Source organism: Zingiber officinale, chromosome 8B, assembly GCF_018446385.1.
Source record: "Zingiber officinale cultivar Zhangliang chromosome 8B, Zo_v1.1, whole genome shotgun sequence".
Taxonomy (NCBI): Eukaryota; Viridiplantae; Streptophyta; class Magnoliopsida; order Zingiberales; family Zingiberaceae; genus Zingiber; species Zingiber officinale.
Genome location: NC_056001.1, coordinates 24470794 through 24487871, shown reverse-complemented (window position 1 = coordinate 24487871; position 17078 = coordinate 24470794). Strand labels below are relative to the sequence as shown.

The following is a 17078-nucleotide window of genomic DNA, read 5'->3' as shown; positions in this document are numbered from 1 at the left end:
TTTCAGATTTAGTGTTATGCACCTACTGAATTAATCGGATGACATGAAGTAGATATCTTGATTATAAAAAAAAAATATATATATATATATATAAATTATTATTAAAAAGCTTTCAAGAATAAATAATTGATAAGTTGAACCGGTTTAGCTAAAGGCTTCTATTCTTGATTTGTGCCTTGACTCATGGTTCGGACCGGAGCAGGTTAAGGTTAGGCGTTAGGCTGTGCGGGCGGACAGAAAGGAGTTGGTTGGGCCGGACGTTATCCTCACGCCCGCCCAATCCCCACACATTAATTTTATTTTATTTTATTTTTTTAAAAAATAATTAAATTTATTTATAATTCATTTTCTCTCTCTCTATAAATCCAACCACCACCACCACCTCCCCCTCGTCGGTGCCTGCCGTCTGCTACTATTGCCGCTTCCCTCCGTCCACCAAACCTAAGCTCATCCGGAAATACCCAAATCGCCCCTACGGTATCCGCCCGTTCTCGCTCTTCTTCACGGATTTACCCAAAGATTGAGGGCGATTTGGTCAGTCTTCCTTAGAAAGAGTCGCCCCCAAGGCATACGTTCCGCCATGGCTTCAATGCTTGTCGCCTGACGGACTTGAGGAGAAGAAGGCGACGACGAGGGAAGGATCGACGAGGAGGGTGGTAGTAGGAAGAAGGAAATCAATTGGAACACAAGAAGAGAAAGGTGGTGGATTGTGCCGCCTGCCCTCTCTGCTTCTTCATCCTCTCCAGGCTGCCTTCGAGCAGCAGCCGCACCGTTGCGACTTGCGACCTGCTCAGGCGCCGGCATCGATCCGGATTTGGGACTCTTCCAGGTTCTTTCTCGGATTTGCGACTTTCCGATATTTTCCTAGTTTTTTCAATGAATCGGGATGGTTGATTTTGTGCTTGCACGTGGTAAAGTGGGTTTGTCGCAATTTGGGACCTTTTCTGCGGTGTGGTGTGTGGGTGGATTGAGGGTTGAGGGATCAGTTCTATGAAAAATCTTGGTGGTTTGGTGATTGGGGTGGTGGGTTGGTAAGTTCTTAATTATTGTTAATTGTAAATATGTGTGTTTAGAATTGAAGGGGGGAAACTGTTAGTTCCTGTGCGCATGTTATTTGGAGTTCTGTGCGATGAGAAAGGATTTTGGACGCTTTCTTGTTGATTTTGTGGTGCTGATCACTAGCTTGCCCTTTGTCTGGATCTAGTTTGGCTGGAACTTCGTACCTTTATGGCTGTGTTTATTATTGTGAATTATCAATGTTGCTTCTTTTAGTTGAAGTTCTTCTTGTTTCATGCAGCAGCTAGCCATGGTTAGCATAAGACGAAGAAGATCTCTGGGGCTCTGTTCTGGTAGTCCTCTTTAGTCTTAGCTTCAACTCTCTGTGGTTTTCCTTCACAAGTATTTTTTCCCCTTTATATCTTTGTTTGGGAATACGATTCAGAGACATTTTTTTTGCACATGGACCGGTGGCATATCCAAATTTTGTCTCTTAGTGGTGGAAGATAATCTTCTAATTCAATTTACCTTTTCAGTTCGTTTTAGATATATGTTTATGTATATTATATATAGTTAATTGTATCTTAAACATCCATTTGTTTAGATTATAGGTGACACTATTCTTAAATCAGTAAGAATAATTTCATCAGACAATCAAGTAATTCTAAATGGTGATAGATGCTTTTCCTGATGTTCATAATGTGATCAAAAGGAAATCAATTGTGTGGTTTGCTTTGGTGTTTGAGCTTGTAATTATATAGCTTAATGTTCTAATGTAAATTTTGCAGGAAAAAGTTCCTCTCTTGTGGTGGTTCCTAAGCCCACTGAGATTCGGACTGCTGATGAAAATTCAAGTCAGCATGTAAGGCCAGTTAGTGTGCATCCTATGCCTTCAGTGGAGACGAATCTTCAACAACTGGTATAAATTTATTACACAATCCCATTTTTTATGTGTCACCTATTTTGTTACCTTCTTGGTGCCTGAATGAAACATTATTGTATGAGTTGCTATCTTAGGCAAAGAAATACACTCCACGCATACTATGCTTTTTGTCCATTTGATATTTCTCTGGAACCTGTTGACTGTTCATGTAATATCTAACTTATGTCATTCCATCAGCTTCTAGTGAATTGATTTATATACCAATTGACATAAAACATACCCAATTACATTGTTAGTTTACTAGTTGTAGTAATTTTGGATCTTTATCACATATTGTGTTAACTAGATATATTCACATCATAAACTTTGGGGATATATGCACATGGGTGTCAATTAATCATGCCGTCCTGTGAATGAGTGTATGGTATATTTGAAGGAAAAAGAGTATATATGGTGAATGTATTTCAGAGATTTATACTACAAGAAAATTATATCATGAGTGTTAGGTTTTATTGCTATAGTTTCCTATAAACACTTAGAAGTAAGGAGTTCATAAATATACTTAATAATGGCAATCATGTGGTTATGCCTAGTGTTTTCATTGACCTAATATAATGAGGCCTGATGGATTGATATGGTTTATACTGCTGCATGTGCTTACAGCGACCCAACATGTTATTAGTTCTTCAAGTTGATGATTATATTGCATCTTGATGTTTTTCCTATTTGGCATTTCACATCTTATAATCGACTTATTTTCCTGATTGTAAGCATAAATCTTTTGAACTACCTTTGTTTTTTAGTAGATTGGATCCCAATGACATTCAGTAACTCTGCTAGTGATTTGTGTTTCTTTGTTGCCTAAAGTTTGGATTAAATAGGTCTATTTCAATTTTTCTAGTAGCTCATTCTTGGCAATCCCTTTCTAGAGACCTATTATAGCATTATTAAGTATAAACTATTTTTTGCTACAAATATTTTATATTAAAAAAATGTGCTGTTCCTCAGGTAAACAAGTCTGAAATGTATCTTGGATCCACAGACGAGATCAAGAAAGAAGAGCTAAACCCATGTTATCCAGGTTTGTGCATAGCGCATCTGTAGACCTAATGGTTTCTAGTCCTTTTAAATATATGCATCCCTGCATAAGGTCGGTTGAATCCTAAGGTTTGGACCTCTGAATGAATGGGAACAAGATGGCTTGCTGATGATCTTATTTTTACATGTCTTAGTTTTGTTTCTATTTGCAGGTAAAGAAATAAAACGCAGAAAACGACATAGGAGAAAGCACTATGAAAACCAGGAACCGTGCATTATGAGAGGGGTTTACTTCAAAAATATGAAATGGCAAGCAGCAATAAAGGTTGACAAGAAACAGATACATTTGGGGACTGTTGGATCTCAAGAAGAGGCTGCTCGACTATATGACAGGTATTGATCTATTAGATGCACACTTACCCAGTATCGCAGCTCGTGTTCTCAGAAAAGCATCTCATTCTCTTTTAATTTTCAACTAAGTGATATTAATTTTGTTCTTGCAGAGCGGCTTTCATGTGTGGGAGAGAACCCAATTTCGAGCTCTTGGCGGAGGAGAAACAAGAACTAAGGCAATACAACTGGGAAGAGTTCTTGTCGATGACACGCAGTGTGATCAACAACAAGAGTAACGAAGCTCCCAATTTCTCTCATCAGGTCATGGTCACTTAGGATCTTCCTTGCACAATCTCATTGGGTTTTTTTTTTTTTTTTCTTCTTATTTTTAAAACAGAGAATCAGAGGAAGCTTAGTCCAGGGAAGCGAAAAAAGTCACTAGAGACTCAGATTTCCAGTAGCAACTGCGAACAGGAAGGAGGCAGTCATGATTCATCGATGTCTGAGGATGACGAAGATATTGATGCCGATGGATCTACTTTGTGATCCTATCGATGCTTGAAACTTAGAATACTACTCCCATAATTTTATTTATTGAGGCTAATTTAGACATGTGCATAGTTCATCATCTCTACAATCATCTCATAGATTTATCGCTAATTAATTTGCTTCATGTAAAGGCCCATAATAAATAGATCGAGTTAGATTCAGATAGGAATTTCTTACTCATGCATTCGATCATTGTTAACATTCTGAAGTTGCAGCATCAATTTTATCTTGGTTGCTGCTCCAGGGTTGCTCTTGAGGTGGAAAATGTAAATCTCATTGAGGACTTCTCTGTAGAATTAAAGTTGCATTTCAAACACATACTTTTGCATGATACTATAACAAAATATAGATTCCTCTTAAATTTATATGTTGAGTCTTGTCACGGTGGTGAGTTCTTTTGCTATTTAAATTAAAACTCACCTTTGAGATTTTGATCAACCTCAACGAACTTTCTAAAGAAATTGAGGTTATATTTTAAATTCCAGTGACCACAACTCCATTCAATCTTTGAAATAATGATTCTCAAAAAACCATTTTTTTTTTTTTAAAAAAAGAAAAGAATAACGCCTTACCATCGTATTTGATTTTTTAATCAGATTGTATTTCTTTAGGCTATGAATACATATAGAAAATTAAAGTGAGCCATTATTTGTTTTTATTGTATAGTCTTAACTTTTAAGAACTTCAAATCAAAATATTATTTGCTTCAATCAACCACACCGAATTGGTTGAATGGGAAACGTAGCAAAAACTTTGATTTAGAACTCCATGTATATTTTAAAAGAATTAGAAGAAGAAAAATGGAGAGGGTACATTGCAGCAATTAATAAAATAGTGGGAGGAATGGGATATCCCAACGTGAACAAAGATCAGTCGAGTACCAACTAAGCTATTTGGTGCACTCGTCAACTATATCATTTGCTTCTAAGGCCAGCAAGAGGATCAGATCAGCACTACAAATAAAGCTCCGTCTATGGCGACTTGATGATTCACGAATACAAGAATACATTCTCATGTCTATCTTTTTTTTCTTCCCTATGTAGGCCAGTGTTTTTGAACCTGAGCCGGATCAGACAGTTTGACAAGTCAATTAAAAATTTAAAGGTCAAATCGAACTATTTTCAGTGAACACACAATTAAAGAAAAATATATTATCATCCTTAATTCATGCTTATCCTTAGTTTATCAGTGTGTATCAAAAACTGATAAAACAAAATAAAACACCTATTTTACCTTAAAAAAAAAAATATCTTCCTTGCTTCTCCAATTTCCTTTCTTCTGCATCCCAACAACTTAACTAACGACGGGACTAACGACCAGCTTCCTGGCAGTGGAGGACAAGCACAGGAGAGTGGCAGACACCAAGACATTCGAGCTGACGGTAAACATTGAGATTTCGAATTAGAAGGAAGGAAATAAATTTTTCATTATATTTGAGCGGATAAGATTTTGCCAAAAAATTGGATTGCCAATCCATCCTCTGAACGAGCAATTACATATCTAGTAAATGGTAAATAACATCTCAACCTTCATACAATCTTCTACTTGATTCTCAGGCTTAACCTTCTAAATCAATAACCAATGTTTTCCAATACAACTACTGCACTGCGCTATCCATTCTGAGTAAATTGCTTGCATTAAACTACAATTCAGTCTCAGTGGTCATAGTAACATACCTACGTCTATTATCTGGCATTGATTTGTATATTGACGGCCCCATAATGTTTACCAGAAACACAACTAAGCTTACAAATGCCCCTTCAATCAGTAGCAAGTAGGTAGCAACCAACCACAAAATCTAGTTCCTGCAATACAATATGGAGATGGAAAGACTTGAGAAGCAAGTCAATTAGCCTATCACCCCTTGACAAGGCCATTCGGTCTCAAAAAAGGGTTTATTACTTATTTCATACTCTACATTAATCAATCACCTTTCTACTCCATTTAAAGGCAACACCAAGACTACTCTCATTGAGAGCGGCAAGAAGAAGCTTAACCTTTCAACCACTGAGCAGTAAGTTATCATGCGTTTTTAGTTAATTTGCCTCGATCTTCACAGATTAATGAATTTCTTTTTCTGAAAGGTGAAGACGGATAGATAGAGGATCGAGGATGAAGAACTCACTTGGGTTTCCTCCAACAGCGAGGCACAACATATCTGCAGCTCTGCAAAGACTGATCAAGAGCTTTGCTCAGCTGTTTGCTCTGCAGAGGGAGGATGACGAGGTGGAACTGGAGATTGGGTGCCCAACGGATGTGCAGCATGTAACTCACATTGGCATCGGTGCTTATGGGATTGGCACATTGAGCAATTGGGTGGGAGACCCTGAGTTGCTGTCCCTCTCGGTCCCGGCTCTGACGATTGAGGAGATGGAGCGAGTGCTGGTTCAAACATCTGATGAGATCGTTGCCAATGAATCCCTTGAACAGGGCTTCCAGGCCCATGGTCTGGAGACACCTGTATGACTTTCTTGTTCATATTTTGCATCCAAGTAATATATGGCTATTTGAGATATCCATGTTCATGAAATGCAATCATGCGGCAATTTCGAACCCATGAAAACTGTGTGCCTCGTATTAAGGTATGTAGGACAATTCGACTCCTAGGACTTGTTTTTAATGCTTTTTGTCAAAAGACTGATCTTTTGGGGAAAAAACATGGTTTGCCCAATAACATCCTTATTATCGTTTTCGGCTTTTTATTAAAAGGACCGGACACATTTTTTTTATTTACCCAAAAGAGGCATCCTAACTTTAAAACTATCAAAAAAATATCAAAAATAATGTTATTCCTTTTTCTACCCTCCTGCTAACCTCCTAAATCCTCTCTCTCTCGCGCCGCGTATGTCATTTTCCAATGTGTCCCTTCTCTCTAGTATTAAAAAGGATTTGATATGTGTCCATATCAGACCCACCGTTGGACCTGATATGATCTCATATCAGGCCCACGGTGAACTTGATATTTTCCAATATCAAACTTACTGTGGGCTTGATATGATCCAATATCAGATCCAGTGTGGACCTGATATTTTCCTAGAAATATCAAGTCCAACTTGAGCTTAGTATGGTCCAATATCAAGCCCAACATAGGCCTAATATTTTTTCCTATCAAGTCCATGCATTGAAAATCAACGTGGGATTTATAAGATTAGTGGGAGAGGTAGAAAGAGAATAATACTCTTTTTAATACTCTTTTTGATAATTTTAAAACTAGAATATTTTCTTTTATAAATAAGGAAATGTGACCGTTCTGTCTGATAAAAAATTGTATCATTTTTTAAGACTTTTTCAACATCAATAAAATAAGCTAGAGTGCTTTACAAGAAAATTATACTTGTTTGTCTGATAACAGAATAATCTAAAGAAAGGGGAATGATTATTGTATTTAAGGATAAAATTGATTTTTTATTTTTTATTTTTTTTGAAGAATACAAAGGTCCCAGGCCATTTCTTTGAATAAGAGAGCACCATGATCAGCTTCAAGTAATTTAACCGTTCCAACTAATTTGCCAAAGAAACATTGAAAAATGTGTAATTAAAGGCTTTTGTACTTGGTATTTGGTTGGGCTGTCACATAAAAGAAATTATACGTTGAGCCATCATAATTTTGTAAAAAGGAAAATAAATAAATCCTTGTTTCTCATCGATTTCTTCTCTTACTTTAATGGCATGATATTTGACTTAAATTATCTTATAATATGGAGATTATTATGAAATGAAGATAGATTTGTTATAAAATAAAATGACTTTTTCACATTCGTTTTAAAGTAATCGGATATAGACGCAATGGAAATAAAGAAAAAAAAATAAAATAATGACACAAGTTGGGTTTCCTTGGATCGGAGTCCGTGACAACTCCTGTTTCAAAATTCACACTCATTGAGTGTTTACTTTGAACAATTCACTATCAATCCGTCAAATTACAAAGACAAGTATAATTTACAATGAAAATAGATTAAGTGTTATAATTAAAATTATACCAGCGACCTAGAGAGTTAAAGATGCAAGCTTTTAGTTGTCGGAGCAGTGTTACGATCTCGTGGACTTATTTTTGGAGTAGCGCACAATAGGAAGATCGTAAGAATTCGTTGTGTCTGATGCACTACTCGAAGAGGGAAATTATAAGATGTTGGAGGTGCCTTCAACCTCCTTGAAGGTGCCTCCAGCTGTGAAGTTTATCCCCACAGCGTCGGAGACGATAATTTCCGCAAGTTGCAAAACTTATCCGATCGAAGGCGTCTTCAAGCTCCTAGAAGGTGCATGAGTCGTGATGTTTAAGTTCTGATGTTTGATAATATATGGAGATTGCAGGTGCAATTGTCCATTTGGGGATATTGTTGGTGCAATTCTCTACTGGTCAAGGTTTGACTAGTTTGATATGAAAAAGAGTCAAATAGGTTAAGATTGACTGGATACCTGGCTGAGAAGTCCTAACTAGAGGTTAGGCAAAGGCAAACCCAACGGAAAGGTTGGCAGAAGTTGAAAAGCTAAGTGAGTCAGTGTTGACCAGACACTTGGTGTGAAAGTCCTGATGAATGAAGTCAGACAGTTGAAAATCCTAATAAATAAAACTAGGTAGGTGAAAAATCCTGGTGAGTGAAGCCAAGCTGAAGGAAATTCTGGTGAATAAAGTCAAATGAAAGCCCTAGTAAGTGAAGCTAGGCAGATGAAAAGTCTTGGTGAGTGAAGCTAGTCAGTTAGAAAAATCCAAGTGGGTCAAAGGATTGATCGGACACTTGGCATGAGGAGAAAAATCTAAGTGGGTCAAAAGATTGACCGGACACTTGACATAAGGAGAAAAATCTAAGTGAATACACTTCACCTCTTTTTGAAGTGAATACCAAGTAAATATTTGACATTAGCATTTGCTTGAGTGTTTTCCGCTACAACAACTCATCAAAGCGAAGCCCCGAAGTAACCCAACACATGAGAGATTATACTCCGTGTAAATTCCTAGATTTAGAGTTTTACCATTCGACTGGTAATTTGACTAGTCGACTGGGCTAGGCATAGAATGTTTGTGTCCGATGGCTGTGAAACCAATCTACTGGTATTGTAGCCAGCCAACTGACATTGTAGCAGTCGCAGTCAACCGATATTGTAGTAGTCAACCGAGACTATAACAGTTAACGAGTTACTATAGCAATCGATTAGTAATTATGACAGTTGACTGGTATCGAACCGGTGGGGTGTAAAAGTCAATTTTTCCATAGAGGCCAGTCGACTGGTGACTGTACCAGTCGACTGGTGGCAGGAAACACAGCTTGTGTTTTCTCCCGAGCTCTATTTAATAGAGTTCGGGGTAGCCGACCATGGTTGACAATATAGACTTGGTTAAAATCTATTAGAGTCTTCCAAGCTTTTGTGTAATTAAGCGTGCTTGTGCGAGGTTGTGACGAAGTTTCTCCACCCACAACCCACAAAAAGCTACTTAGCTAGCTGGGGTTTTCCGAGGAGTCATTCACCAACGGATCGAGATCGTCCAGCTTACAGGCAGCCATGGAGTAGGAACCCTAATCTTCGAACCACGTTAAAAGTAACATGTCGATTTATTTTCATGTTTATTGTCTTCTAGAGTTTAACTTTCTACTTATTAGTTTTGTTTTTGTATTCTACTGTGCGCTAACAAGTTATAGGAAGTGAACGTCGTGGGTAGTTTGGAGCCTTCGGTGACTCCTACTCCAGGACTCGAGTCTCGCGTGTTGGGATCGTAAGGTTGCAAACATAGTCCCACATTGAAAACACATGGAAAAGTTATGGGTTTATAAGAAAAAGATGTCTCCATTGGTATGAGACCTTTTGGGTAGAGCCCAAGAGCAAAATCATAAGGGTTTAGGCCGAAAATAGACAATATCATGTCATTGTGGAGATATCTAAATCCCTTTTGGCCCCAACAATTCGTATTAGAGCGAGGAGCACTTTTGAAGGACTAACCGCTGAAAGGAACAAGTGCCAGAGAAAAAAGATGGAGTCGGAAGGATCATTAAGATAGGATATCCGAATCCTATCTCCATACGATTGAGATGATTTCGAGTATTGGAGGAAGTGATTGGAGACTTGATTCTAAATGGATTGGGACTATTGGACCGCGTTGGAAGTTTTGTTCGAAGCTCCGATGGACAAGAAGGAGAAGTGTCTCCGATCTCGGTATTAGACCAGAGCAAAGGGAGCAATCATAAATGGATAAGGAGGTAATTAGAATTATAGTAAATTTATTACCTTTTATGATTATGTCGCATGTAGGTAAGTACAAGTATGCTCATGACCTATGGAGCACGATGGTTGCTCTACATGAAAATCGTACATAAGTCCAAGGAGAGGAGGAGCCCAAGGAGAATGGCTTATTGGTCCCAGAGGAGGAGAATAACCAATCGAATGTGGAGACGAGCTCAACATCCGATGAGGAGGAAGAAGTGGAAACGTCCACATCTTCAAAGAAGTAAGAAGTGGAAACGTCCATATCTTCAAAAGAGGGAGAAGAATCCAAAGAATAAGTAGCGGAACATAGAATAGGTAGAGGAAAGTAAGAAACAAAGAATAAGGATACCAAGGATTTACTTGGTTCAGAGTATGTGATGACTCCTATTTCAAGATCCGAGATCGTTGATCGCTTTCATTGGGCAACTACTATAGTATCGAAAAATCTTTACAAGTTTAGATTACAAAGTTGAAGCATACAAGTATTGCATAAAAAGAAACTTGCTACCGATGACTTGGAGAATTTGATCTTCTGGTGTGATCGTCGTTGAAACAGCGTTTGGACGTTGTCGAATTGTTTCCAGAGCGCACGCAGGAGCTGAGGTTGTTCTGAATGAATTGTATCAAAGTTGCTAGTGGAACCCCTTTTTATAATCAAGTTAGACTTGATCTAGATCCGTTGATCTCAAAATCAGTGTTTGACTCGACATTGACCGGTCGACCAATCCCCCTGATCGACCGATTGAACCCGACCGTCCGTCCAGATGCTGCTACTCCGGGTAAGAACTTCGTTAGGTCAACTGATCTCGTCATTAGGTCGACCAAATCCTCGACGCTCCTCGACTTATCTGATCCGATCAACCCGGTCGAAGTTTCTCCATCGTTCGGCCGACTGAACCTGAAGTTCAATCAACTGATCCCCTGGGTGAAACTTTCACCACGAGCTGGAATCTGATCTGTTTGCTTGGTGTTTTGGTCGATCGATCCAGACATTTGGTCGATCGAACAAGACAAAATCCGACCCTATAAAATGTTAGTCTTCCTGCAAAACAGAGTTAAAAAAATAGACAAGCAGTATATAAAAAGTAACTTTGACAGCCTCCAGACTGTCCGGTTTTGACTTTGAGTTTTGCTAAAACTCTAGGTCGAACCGACGCCTACTGTTCCCTCTTCGGAGAATGCGTCCTCACCTACTCCTCTCAGGAGAAATTACCATTTGTGAGACTAGTCCTCCAAACCATGTAGACTTTTGCTCAACATTCGAGACTTTAGGAGTTCATGCTGAACGTCCAATCCACAACCCGTCTAGACTTCCACCTGGTGTCTGCGACCCCAGGATTTTCACCTAAAGTCATCGACTATAGGATTTCACTCAAAGTCTTTGATCCACCAAGACTTTACCCAATCCCCCAGACTAAGACTTCATTACCTAACCACAACTAGGACTTTCCACCTGCCTAGAATCCACTAAGACTCTTGCCTAAGACAACTTAGGGCTTTCCTGCAAGCTCAGTCACACTTGTTAGACAACAAGACGCCTTAACTTTAAACTCTTTTGTCATTATCAAAATATAGATTCGATTGTTTAGTGCTCCATGCACCAACATCCAAGACGAGTGAGGAAGAAGTCTGGGAAGTTCAACCCTCAACCTCAACTATCGAGAAGAGAGGGAAAGCCTACATCAAGTGCTTTGAATGTGGTGAGATGAGACTGTTGGAGTGTATACTAAAAGCCTAGCTTTTGTATAAACATTTATAAGAATCACATTGATCAAGTGTCTACATTTATATACCAAATGTAGATGTTCAATTAATTTATATTGTAGATAACATAGTGTGTGGTGTCACATACAGAAGATCGTGTTATCGGTTCTTTATAAATTAAAACCAGTAGCTCACGACCAAGATGGAAATGAACAAAACCATTGGAAGATCGTAGTGTAATTAGGTATTAGTTTATCTTAACTATATAATTATACTAGTACACTTGGAGTGTATTGAGCAGGACCATTTAGAGGTCGTTTCTTTTATACTGACTTTATAAAGGAACAAAAACCTCAGTTATTATGGAAGTGTGTGCTCTTAATCCTAATATAATAACAAACACATATATTTGATATTTATTTCTTTAATTTATCAATGAGTGAAATTTAGTTCGATAAATCAATAAATTCGATAAGTTAGGAAATGATATTACTTATAGTGTGTGTTGTTGATTATAGAAGGAAATTGTGTCCTAGTGATCTAGGTTGATAATGTCCTCAAGAGGAGCTCATAAGGATTGTCATGTTAAACCCTGCAGGTGGATTTAGTCCGACATGATGATAAGGTTGAGTGGTACTACTCTTGGACTAAGATATTAATTAAATGAGTTGTCAGTAACTCACTTAATTAGTGGACATTTGATATCTTAAACACAGGGAGACTAACACACTCATAATAAGAATGAGCCCAAAAATGTAATTTGGGATTGGTGCGGTAGTTCAATAATAGTTCTTTAGTGAAATGAATTATTATTGATGGAATTAAGTTGTGTGTTCGGGGCGAACACGGGAAGCTTAATTTCATCGGGAGACTAAAACCAATTCCTCCTCTCGGTTCTTATCGTAGTCTCTTGTATATAGAAATTTATACCCACCACATACCCACCTTCTTACCCAACCAATAGGGGCCGGCCAAGCCAAGCTTGAAGCTTAAGCTTAGGGCCGGCCAAGCCTAAAGGTTGAGCCTTAAGGTGGCCGACCAATAGCTTAGAGCCCAAGTTTAGATGGCCGGCCACATCATATTTAAAAGGATTTTATTTATAAATTTTTCTTATGTGGATTCCATGGTTTTAAAATAGAGTTTAAAATTTAAATATTTCCTTTTATAACTTTCTACAAAAGATTAAGAAAGGATTTGAAATCTTTCCTTATTTGTAGATTGAAAGGTAGATTTTACTTTTGAGAAAAACTTTCCTTTTTAACCATGTTCATGATTTAAAAGAGAGTTTAAAAATTAAATATTCTTTTTTATAAGTTTCTACAAAAGATTAAGAAAAGATTTAATATCTTTCCTTATTTGTAGATTGAAAGGAGATTTTAATTTTTAGAGATAACTTTCCTTTTTGAAAATTATCCACATGTTTAAAAGAAAGATTTTAATTTATAAAATTTCCTTTTTACTAACCAATCATGAAGGGATAAAATTATTGGAGAAATTTTTATAAATTTCTGGAAACAAATTAGGAAGTTTTAATTCTTGTTTAATTAAAACTCTCCTTGTTTTGGGAAAATAAGTGGCCGGACAATATTATTGAAATAAGGAAATTGATTTTTAATAAATTAATTTTTCTTTTTCATGGCAAAAGAATTAAGGAAGTTTTTAATTAAAATTTCCTTATTTGCCAAGACCAAGGATTATAAAAAAGGGGGTAGAGGTGTCTTCATTGTGAACAACTCTATTATTCTTCTCCTCTCTTTTTTCTCCTTGGTGGCCGGCCCTAGCTTCTTCCTCTTCTCTTCTTCTTATGGCCAGCGACAATTCCTCTTGAAGCTCTTTATGGTGGCCGGTTCTAGCTAGGAGAAGAAGGAGAGAAAGGTGGTTTTGTTTCTTGCATCCCTTGAAGCTTGGTGGTGGTGGTCGGACCTCTACTTCTTTTGGAGTCTTGTAGTGGCCGAACCTTGCAAAGGAGAAGAAGGTGCTTAGTGGTTCTTGTCTCGGAAGATCGTTGCTCACGCAACGTCCGAGGTTAGAAGAGGAATACAGTAGAAGATCAAGAGGTTATTTTTTCATACGAAGAAAGGTATAACTAGTAATTGTTTTCCGCATCATACTAATTTTCTTTGTATTGTTATTTTTGGAAATACCAAACACAAGAGGCATATGATTCTAGAGTTTTCGAAATATTTTTTTCGAGTTTGTGTTTTCTTCTTTTTCGAATTTGTGATTCGATTGTTCTTTTTGGTTAACCTAGAGTTATTTAAGGAAATAAATATTAGCTTTCCTTAAAAGGCTTTGCCTAGGCGGTGGCGATTGCTCCCATATCCAAGAAGACCATGTGCCTCGCCATGCAGTCCTGGAAGCTAATTTTGAAAATTAATATTTATGGAATTAATAACTTAGGTAGATTTGAATCAATAGTGTTAAGTTCCGCTTGCGATTCAAATCTAAACCATTAAGAACAGATAAGTTAAATTTAGAATCAATGATGTTAAGTTCCGTCTGCGATTCCTAATTTAACTTCTAAAGAACACAATAGGTTATTTAAGGAAAGGTTCGACACTTGTGTTCTTAGGACTAACCAACAGAGACACTATAAGAGTAGGTGTCTATTGCTCAAGAAGGTAAAGAATGTACACTCTAAACTCGGTAAAGCTCTTTTAAAGATCAACGTGGGTTGTAGGGATGGTGCCAAGGAGAAGAGGCACATTCAATACTTCACATGTGGTGAGTGGGGATACTACCACATGAAGTGTCCAAGGAAAGGAAAGCTCAAGAAATTGATGCACTTGAAAAATGGGAGAAGAAGAGGAACTCAAGTCAAGGGAGAGCTCCAAAGGTGAAAAGTAATCCTTAATTTGAAATTTAATCCAATTTCAAATTCCTTCATGCTTGTTAGGAATAATGAAAATTATGTGCTCATGCATAATTATGGATTTATATATAATGATAGGAATAGGGCTAACGCGATAGATAATCCTAGAAAATCATACACCAAGGTTAGACTTAATAAAAACCAACTCACCTTGCCTAAGGAAAGGAATGTGGTAAATGATCAAGGCATTACTTCCAAAAAAGAAAGACATATGCCTAGGAAGGGTAAGTCTAGGAGTGTCCAAGGTGGACATGTTGATTCTAGGGTTAAAACCCTAGAATTAGAAAATCAAATCTTAAAGACAAGGCTTGAGGAAATAAAAAAAGTCCTAGATATGTTCATTATTGGACCTAGGGACTTGATATGTGTTTGGGTAATCAAAGACCCAAAAATATCAAATTAGATCCCTCCAAGGCCAAAAGGAGGTCAAGTGTTAGAATGTCACATGACATTGGTAAGGGAGGAGTGACCAAGGGCAAGGGAGTGTCATCTAAACGCATGAAAAGAAATATTCTAGGTGCCATTTGATTAAAACAAGAAAATGTCAAGAAATAACAAGAGAAAGTCATTTACGGATAAGGAAAAATTAACCAAGGACAAAGTGTCTAAGATTAAGAAAATAAGATTTGTAAGCCAAGTGACACCTGAGGTGCACCGAAGTGACCTAGCCATAGTGGATGAGTCACCTAGGAAAGTGACTAAGGTTAAGAGTTCTAGGAGGAGCTCAAAGAGTCTTTGGGACATATAGTAATGGATCTCAAGCGGACCATGCTTGGAACTCAAGATGAGTCATGAAATGTGCCAAAATGATTTGAAAACGGATTTGAATCTCAAATTCAAAGAATTAGCACAATTTAGTAGAGTATCATGCATGATAGCAAAAGACGAATACACTCGCCCCTAGCGCCTCCGCCAACCCGTCCCAGGGCCAACACGGAAGAGGTAAATCACGGACGACTACTAGCCTTTGGAATAGTGACTAGCACATAAGGGAGACATTTACCTCGACTTTGCCGAGATTCGAACCTCAGACCTCATGATGACAACATCTCATGCGCTAACCACTAGACTCATCCGAGGGGGTAGAGTATCATGCATAAAAATATGAAAAGTGGTTCATATTACATGAAAATTTGTTTTGGATGTATAGATGTCATATAAACTAATGCTGGGCGTGTATTATTGTTTAGCATGGGCAAATACAACAAGAGGAAGTCAAGACTAGAACTTTATGTCAAGATTCAATTGAACTATTTAGATAGTTTTGGGTTTTATGTCAATCTTGGGATCTATGATAAATATATTTTTATATATATTTTTTTCCAAATGGACATTGGTAAAACAAACATCTCCACAAAATTTGAGAATTTTTGAAAGTATGTGAATTTTTTAGTGCATTTCTAAATTAAATTCAGAATATTGTTTGGGGCTAAAATAGTGTACCAGTCAACTAATACAGTTATCAACCGACTGGTAACATTGTTCATCGAACACATAATGATTATGTGAGGTTGTTACGATTAGGGTAGTCGACTAATACAATCTGAAACTATTTTTCAACAATAGAAAATGGCCAAAAAAATTGATGTACATATATGTAATTTTAAAGGGGATTAATACATAATAATTGTAGTCATTAGAGGTTAAAGAATCCAATAATTGGGATATTATTGGAACTCTTTTTGATGTATGATAAACGGGAAGAAGTGTTGGATTTAAATGAGAAATTTACACACCTTTACAAGAAATCCTAGCTCAAGGAGGAACTTAGGTCAAGAGGGAGCCTAGGAATTTGGTTCCATTATTTATACATAGTTGATTTGCATATGTATTGATATATTATTTACCTAACTTAAACGAATTGTTAAACATCAAAAAGGAGAAGATTGTTTGAGCAATCAATGTAATCTTAGATTTTGATGTTTGGACAAAGCTTTAAGTTAGGTTTATTGTTGTATTTGATATGTGTTGTGAGTATACAAGATGCAGGTACAACAAGAAAAAGTTCAAATATGAACTTGGCAATGGTGAAAGTCCAAGTGGAATCTTGACGGGGTAAGTCCAAATATGTAGACTTGACAACATAAGTCTAAGTGTGACTTGGCAAGGTTGAAGCCCTGGAGGTGAGGAATTCTTGGCAATGGAAGACTCGACAACAAAGAACAAGACTGAAGAAAGCACTTGAAGGCAAGACATGAAGGAATCAAGAGACACAAGACTGTTATAAGAGGCTAGAAGGTAAGGTCAAGGTTGTGCGAGTAAGGACGAGTGCATGAGAGATTATACTCAATGTAAAATCCTAAGTTTAAAGTTTCACCAGTTGAATGACAATTAGACCAGTCGACTGGGCTAGGGCACAGAATATTTCTATGCCTAACAGTTGTGAAAATCAATCTACTGGTCCTGTAACCAGACACTGTAGTCAACCGACTTACATTGTACCAGTTAACTGGTACTATAGTAGTCAACTGATACTATAGCAATCAACTAGTACTATAGCCAATG

General features: G+C 37.4%; 2 protein-coding genes across 3 annotated transcripts; both read left to right on the top strand.

Annotated features, from left to right (window-relative positions):
• The first annotated feature begins 387 nt into the window (after positions 1-387).
• LOC122015425 (ethylene-responsive transcription factor-like protein At4g13040) lies at positions 388-3862 on the top strand. 2 transcript variants are annotated; one of them, XM_042572297.1, is made up of 7 exons: positions 388-829; positions 1301-1349; positions 1785-1915; positions 2888-2960; positions 3130-3310; positions 3421-3542; positions 3648-3862. In XM_042572297.1, the coding sequence occupies exons 2-7, from the start codon at positions 1307-1309 to the stop codon at positions 3794-3796; spliced, it is 699 nt and encodes a 232-aa protein (XP_042428231.1). In that variant the 5' UTR covers positions 388-829; positions 1301-1306; the 3' UTR covers positions 3797-3862. The 2 variants fall into 2 exon arrangements, with proteins under 2 accessions (XP_042428231.1, XP_042428229.1); XM_042572295.1 differs by having other exon boundaries at positions 1298-1349.
• Positions 3863-5755: 1893 nt separating this feature from the next.
• On the top strand, positions 5756-6312 carry LOC122015426. The gene is made up of 2 exons (XM_042572298.1): positions 5756-5813; positions 5884-6312. Exon 2 carries the CDS (start codon positions 5912-5914, stop codon positions 6263-6265), a length of 354 nt encoding a protein of 117 aa, XP_042428232.1. The 5' UTR covers positions 5756-5813; positions 5884-5911; the 3' UTR covers positions 6266-6312.
• The last annotated feature ends 10766 nt before the right edge of the window (positions 6313-17078 follow it).